The 7,534-nt window shown below is 36.4% G+C and overlaps 1 protein-coding gene across 1 annotated transcript; it reads right to left on the reverse strand.

Annotated features, from left to right (window-relative positions):
* Positions 1-4,816: 4,816 nt before the first annotated feature.
* On the reverse strand, positions 4,817-7,143 carry LOC107696812 (serine/threonine-protein kinase pim-3-like). The gene is made up of 4 exons (XM_016497315.1): positions 7,097-7,143; positions 6,520-6,901; positions 6,244-6,420; positions 4,817-4,911 (listed from the first exon to the last, which is right to left on the reverse strand). The coding sequence occupies exons 1-4, from the start codon at positions 7,139-7,141 to the stop codon at positions 4,817-4,819; spliced, it is 699 nt and encodes a 232-aa protein (XP_016352801.1). The 5' UTR covers positions 7,142-7,143.
* Positions 7,144-7,534: the final 391 nt, after the last annotated feature.

A 7,534-nucleotide genomic window follows, 5' to 3' on the forward strand; every position in this document is an offset into this window, starting at 1 on the left:
TTTACATCTCATAATTTCAATTTGTTTTTTTCTTAGAATTAAAATATATAAACTCCCAATTCTGAAAACGCACACAAGTCATAACTGTGAGACGTTAACGATAGAAGGGTGGAGCTTAACAAAGGGTAAATTGTGACTTAGTGATATTCAGGACTGCTGAATTTAGGTAACAGCCATTTATCTAAAATAAAAATCTAAAAGAATGTGCATTTTAATTAGCTTTTTCTTGTGGTGAGAATATAGGCTACTGACACACAGATTTCAGTTTGGTTTCCAGGTGAAGTGACACCTGGAATTGAATTACTGGTGGAGAATTACTGAGATTTCCTCTTCTGTTGTGGCCTCAAGCGAGGCACTTCAATGTGGGATGCTCCAGGGTCTGTCCCTGCCTCATACCCTTTAACAAGCTTTGCATAAAAATCTTATTAATGAAGGTTATATAAACAACCAAGACTGGAATCTGACCCCTATGTGATAACGCAGCAAGTTGTCAGATCCTCACCTGGGACCAAGATACTTCCAGTTTTCATGCAAAGATAATGCAGCCCTTGTGCCAACCGTTAACATTATGCAAATGTCTGCTTTAATAGGCTATAGCATAGGCTATATCAACCAATAAAAGAAGAGGAAATCTTATATATAAAGGTGTTTTAGCTTAATTATGAGCTGTCAAGAGCATAAAAATACAGACCTGCTTCTCTTTATTTGACTTCAGGGCTGTCAGGGTTTTAGAAGTCAGGCTGTTTTGATGTGCAGTACAGCTATATTGGCTCACTTTTCTTAACATCTCAGAGAAAATTGTCTGTCATGCACTAATGTGTTTCTCAGGTGTTACAGTCGGGTTTTGTATTGAAATAAATTAACTCTTAACAGTTAATTAATATACTGCATTTCTGTTAGTTTTACAAAGGGCACCATAGAAGAATATCTGTATTACTGTCGTTTGCACATTTCTGGTAAATGGAGCACTAATTAGCACAATTCCCCTTGTTAAAAAGTGTACTTGCAGATAATATAATATTACTCACATTAAAGGCCACTTAAGTGTACTTAAAGATAATACACTTTCACAACAATAGGTGCATCTCAATTTGCGTACTTATGTACTCTGTTGTTTTGTAGCATAAATAGTTTGAGTAGTGTTCACACTTAAAATTCCAAAAAGAAAAGTGCACTTTAAATACCTAGATGATGCACTTAATTAACCCAAAAAATTGAAGTGTGGAATGTTAGTGTAACAAATGTCCACTGAAGTCGAGTTGAAAAACCCATGTGCAGTTTATTGAAATCCAAAAACATGACCAAATACAAGATAAATAGAGACTTGACTAGGCCTGACCATAAACAAACTCACCAAACCACAGGTTACACAGAACAAAGCTAAAGACAATAGATGTGTTCGACTTGAAGCAGCGCTACACAGACCGATCGGTGTATGACATCAAAGTACCGTGAGAGCTATAGAGAGCAGACGGCTCCTTATGCTTTAGAATCGCTCTCGTGGTACTTTGTAATAATGTGTAATTGAGTTTTACTTAAACATACATTTTAAATCATTTTGTTTTTGTAGTGCTTTAAATAAGTATACTTATGTTGATGTATTGACTAATATAATAGAGCACATGTAAAATTGTAATTTCAGCTGAAGTGTGTTGTCCAAAAGTACATTTGTTAATGTATTTTAAATGTTTTTATAATATATACCGTGCGCATAAATGCACTTGGAATGTATTTTTCTAAACTTCAATACTCTTGCTTAAACAGTATACTCCAGTACAACCTGGTTAAAAATCCTGCAATACATTTGGTCAGTACAACAACTGACCAACATTTCCTGACAGTAAAATTTCCAAAAGTCTGAAATGTAACATATTGTGAAGTATTTATATAACAATTAAACATAAAATGCATATAATAGAATTAAAAATTAATAAAATGTTGGTAAAGAGTGGAGTAGATATTGTTTAATATGATTTAAATTGCATGTTTATTACCAATGTGCACTTCAGATTTAATCTGTAAATTAAATTGTACTAAATAAGGCCAAAAGCATGTTTATAGTGTTACAGTATCACATATTAAATGTTTTAAAATTCATCCTTAAAGTCACATTAAAAATAATTAAAACAAAATTAATTTAATTTAAATTCAGTTAAAAATGCATTTAATTTTAATGAAAATACTTCTTAAAATACATTACAGTGTTTAATTAAAATGACAGTAAAATGTCCAAAAGTCTGAAATGTAACATATTGTGAAGTATTTATATAACAATTAAACATAAAATGCATATACTAGAATTAAAAATTATCAAATGTTTGTAAAGAGTGGAGTAGATATTGTTTAATATGATTTAAATTGCATGTTTATTACCAATGTGCACTTCAGATTTAATCTGTAAATTAAATTGTACTAAATAAGGCCAAAAGCATGTTTATAGTGTTACAGTATCACATATTAAATGTTTTAAAATTCATCCTTAAAGTCACATTAAAAATAATTAAAACAAAATTAATTTAATTTAAATTCAGTTAAAAATGCATTTAATTTTAATGAAAATACTTCTTAAAATACATTACAGTGTTTAATTAAAATACACTTTATTAGATATAAATGTATTAGAAATACATTTTAAATATACTAAATTGGCACGTCATTATTAGAAAAAGTAATTAAACATTTAATTATATAATCGTGTAAATGTAACATTATTATTTTTATATAAAAATATTCTTTACATTTTAGTTCACGTTAACTACTTGCCAGTACATTTGGCAGTGCACATTAACCATATTTCAGAGAATAGAAGCAATTATGAAAGTAAATATAAAGAATAATATAATATATAATATATGAAATCAATTACAAATAATATAGGTAATAATTTAGGTTTTTGAAAATATTATACTTAAGTGTAAATTAAATGTATTGTTTTAAAGTATATCAATCCAAATCGGTTGACTCTGATGAATTTGACACATGCATCAACTCTGGAGTGGCTGGATCTGCATCATCCGCTTGCACAGACGGGGACTGAAGATCCGCATAGACCTGGTCAGACAACCTGGATCAGGCTCAACAGGGATGGGGTCATCTGCTGACTTCATCTCAGAGGGAACTTGGACAGGTAGCCTATTGGCTCAGAATAGTCTAGATCCAGCTGTGGTGTAAGATGCTGGACTCTGTTCGAGTCGCAGCAAAGGAAGAGGTGCTTTACGGCCTTACTGTATCTCTGGAAGAACGCATTGACTGCCTTCCTCTTTCCTCGCTTTTCTAAGTTTTTCTAAAAAGAAGAAAAATGAATAAACTATTAGAAACATCTCTGTGAATGTTTATTAGAGCTGCAGCTACTAATGGCGCTTTTCCACTGCATGGTACGGCACGGCTCACTTTTGGGGGGTTTTCCACTGTGCACAGTACCTGGTACTTTTTTCAGTACCACCTCGGCTACAGTTCCAAGCGAGCCGTACCGTTACCAAAATGTGACATGTGTAAACCCTGCTGATCACTGATTTGCCGGAGAGAATCGCCACTACCTGCATCATTGAACATGAGACACTAGACCCGCTAGATTAAATCAGCACAGCCAACGAGGATCGAACGCGACTAAATGTAAAATGTAAACTTTTTTTTTGAACGAACGCACCTTTTTCGTGGTCTGTTGAGGAAGTACAGATGTTCCTTTCGTTGATAGCCGAGGATCGATCCAGCGAGAGCTTGATGGGACATTTTTCAGGAGGTTGCGGCAGTAGAGGCAGCGCAACTATAACGACATGTCTATAATCCCGCCCACTCTTAACGCAACGTGGAAACGCAAACCAAACCGAGCCGAGCCGTACCATGCAGTGGAAAAGCGGCATAATTAATACAATTAAAAGTGAAAATAATACAACAGAAGTCATTGTTGGATTTTTTAAGCAGTTACTAGCAGTGAATCAGAATTACAACTACAAATAATGATAGAGAACATAGAAAATTAAAAATGGTAGAAATAACATGAACCAAAGTAATGATGGCTCACCGTCACCCAGGTCAGAACTGGACGGATCTGCAACAGGTACACGACTCCGGATCGGCCAGATCTGCGTCCGCCGTTTGCTCAGTCCTGGAGGGACCTAGCAGACATCGACTCAACATCTTCACAGACCCTGGCAGACACACCAGCTCAGGGTCGGCAGGATCTGTGTCAGCCATTGGTGTGATTCTGAAGGGACTCGGGGCAGGCATTAGCTCTGAACCGTCTAGGTCTGGCTGTGGTGTAAGATACACCAATCTTTGGCAGCTTTACAGCCTTCCATACTCTCCGACAGAGAGCACAGACTTCTTTCCCCTTCCTCCCTTTTGCAGGTTTTTCTAAAATAAAGAAAAATGAAAGAAAAGAAATAATAAGCTCAGCCTGACTTTTCTCTCTCTGTATATTCACATTTGCTTTTTTGATTTCCTGATATCTACTACTCATGTATTGAAGTGCAAGGGGTAGATGGAGATTGTAAAAGTGGGGTTCATTAAGCTTGTCTTCTGGTCCGCGAGGCACAGATGGAGAGGGATCTCTTTTGTACCAGAAAGCCTCTGTATATGGATTTTGTTCATTCCTTTTCATCACTATATTATGTAATCTAAAATTCTTATTGGATGAATCTCTGTACCACCTCTTACAATATGCCAGTGCAAATTAAACAGTTGAACTATAAATAAGTTTGTGTACAGAGTCTCGTCTCCATGTTCATGACTCTTCCAATGGGCAAAAGGGGACTGAGAGTGTTTCACTACCTTTTCTCGTCTAACCGATGCATGGGATCCGCTGTCTTCTTGCAATCTAGTTCATAAACCACCTGTGCTCTTCTAGATGCTGTAGCATCAGTCTGTTTGCTGGATTGCGGATCAAACACTGGAAAATCAGGTCATGGCATGCTGTAAAGTTTTCAGAGGGAGAGTGCGGGTTAGTCTTACTCAACATCAATGTTGACATATGAAAAAGCTTTTGAAGAGTAAATGTTTTACCATATAAAATTTCATTATTAGATAATATAAATATCCCCAATTAAATAATTATGTCTAGTCACATTGGTAAACATTTGTTACTTGCTAGACTTCCTGTTATATCCTGTCTGACATATGTGACCCTAGACCACAAAACCAGTCTTAAGTCGCTGGGGTATATTTGTAGCAATAGCCAAAAATACATTGTATGGGTCAAAATTATTGATTTTTCTTTTATGCCAAAAATCATTAGGACATTAAGTAAAGATCATGTTCCATGAAGATATTCGTAAATTTCCTACCGTAAATATATAAAAACTTAATTTTTGATTAGTCATATGCATTGCTAAGAACTTCATTTGGACAACTTTAAAGGCGATTTTCTCAATATTTTGATTTTTCTGCACCCTCAGATTCCAGATTTTCAAATAGTTGTATCTCGGCCAAATATTGTCATATCATAACAAACCATACATCAATGGATAAATCTCAATTTCAAAAAATTGATCCTTATGACTGGTTTTATGGTCAAGGGTAACATATCCATTTTGTCTGTCAGTGGCTACGTTTACATGCACAATTTTTGGTTCAATCGGACTGAATTCATTCCGATTGATGAATCTGAACATGCACATGACATGCTCACACTGCACAAATATATCGTTTTTCACTGTTTGCACATAATAACCACTCTCCTACACTGTTTCTTTATTTGTTTTTAACAGCAGAATTAATATTTATCCATTTATGGATAAATATACATATAAACCGCTGTGCCGTGCTGCTAATATTTATCACGCAGTAAAAATGCCCCTCCCCGCACCCAGAACGGGTTGCCTGTGGATGAGAATCCAAAACAAGGACCGGTGGAACATTGTCCTGCTCTACTCCACTGAAAGGAGAGTTTTATAACGACAGGACACGCATTTATACAACACTTTATTCAAAAGGAAGAGCTGTTCATTCCGCACGTCATAACGCTATTTCTGCGTCTCTGCACATGCACAGTCCTTTCAGTTTCGGGGTTCAATCCGATCGAGTGTTTACATGCACTCTCAATCGTATTAGAAAAGGAATAAACCACCCCCTTCAATCCGATCGAAATTTCATTCCGATTGAGCTCAATCGGATCGATTAAGGTGTTTACATGAAGGCTTTTCAGTCCGATTGAGCCATCAATCCAATTACAAACTGATTATTTGGTTGCATGTAAACATAGCCACTGAGACTCAGAGACTGTAAAGAGGTGTCTGTTGCGTTTACCTGAGGATAAAGTCAGTTTCGCTTTAACATAGTCACGCAGTATTTCGTCTTGGCTTCCAAATGGCAAATACCCGTGCAAGATTTCAAACAGCACAACACCTATTGCCCAGACATATGCCGGGTCAGCGTGGAATTTGGTATGCCCTATGACCTCAGGTGGGGTGTAGAGTGGTGCTCCTGTAAGAGAAACATTTTTAGTGTTGAGCAATGCTGTTATCAAAAAGACAATACTGTGATCAATGACACTGCACTCTGCTATGGGAACACGAAACATACCTCGATATTCACTGCTGAGAACGCCCTCACTGCTGATTGGATAAGCACAGCCAAAGTCAATTAGTTTGAGCTCCAAATTGTGGTCAGTCACCAGGATGTTCCCCGTGTGGATATCACCATGGAAGACTCCACGGTCAATGCAGTGTTTCACAGCTTGGACTAACTGACAGATTAACCAGCGTGCTTTTCCTTCATTCAGGTCATCTGAATATGTGATGTACTGATGCAAAGTACAGCATGGTTGCGGGTACTCCATAATGAGCACGAAGCTCCTCTTATTCTCAATCCAGTGGTGTAATTTGATGATGTTGGGACATAATGGAGGTTCGCCCAACCTAAGCAACATCGCCACTTCTGCAATTACAGGTTTGGAATAACCAGCCTAGAGAAAAACAAACAGTTGGCTTTGAGTAACTCATTACTTAGAAGATCTGTAGAATGATGAACATCATTGTATTTAGATTTGCACTTACATCTTTTGTTGTCCATTTCCTTTGCTTTATGTTAGCTACAAGTATTTACAGCACAGCAATAGTCACTCAATCAACCAAAATTATTCTTAGATTTGTCAACTTACAATGTCAAGACAGCGGTCAGTTTCATGCTTGTGGATGTACTTCATGGCAACCTGTGAATGGCAAAAGCACAGTCAGTTTTTCCAAGCATACCAAAGTGCCAGACATGCACATCTACAATCTGTTTAAACTGACAGTGGACACACATTTCTACATATGGATCAAAATGTTGGTTCAAGTCAATAAAAGTGCTTTACCTTAATTCTATCGCCAAATATGTGGGTTCCCTCATACACCTTGCCAAAACTTCCGCATCCTAGAAGCTCTCCCACCACAAAGAGAGACACTCTATATCCTGATAAACACACAAGAAAAAAAACATGGACATACATGAGGCTGTACTTTCCTTTTATTGTCTGATATGAACAGATCAGATAGACCCGATTTAAAGAATAAGATCCATTTTAAAAATCTTAAAAGAATCCTATCCTTTGAATTCA

Source organism: Sinocyclocheilus anshuiensis, unplaced genomic scaffold, assembly GCF_001515605.1.
Source record: "Sinocyclocheilus anshuiensis isolate Anshui unplaced genomic scaffold, SAMN03320099.WGS_v1.1 scaffold710, whole genome shotgun sequence".
Classification (NCBI taxonomy): Eukaryota; Metazoa; Chordata; class Actinopteri; order Cypriniformes; family Cyprinidae; genus Sinocyclocheilus; species Sinocyclocheilus anshuiensis.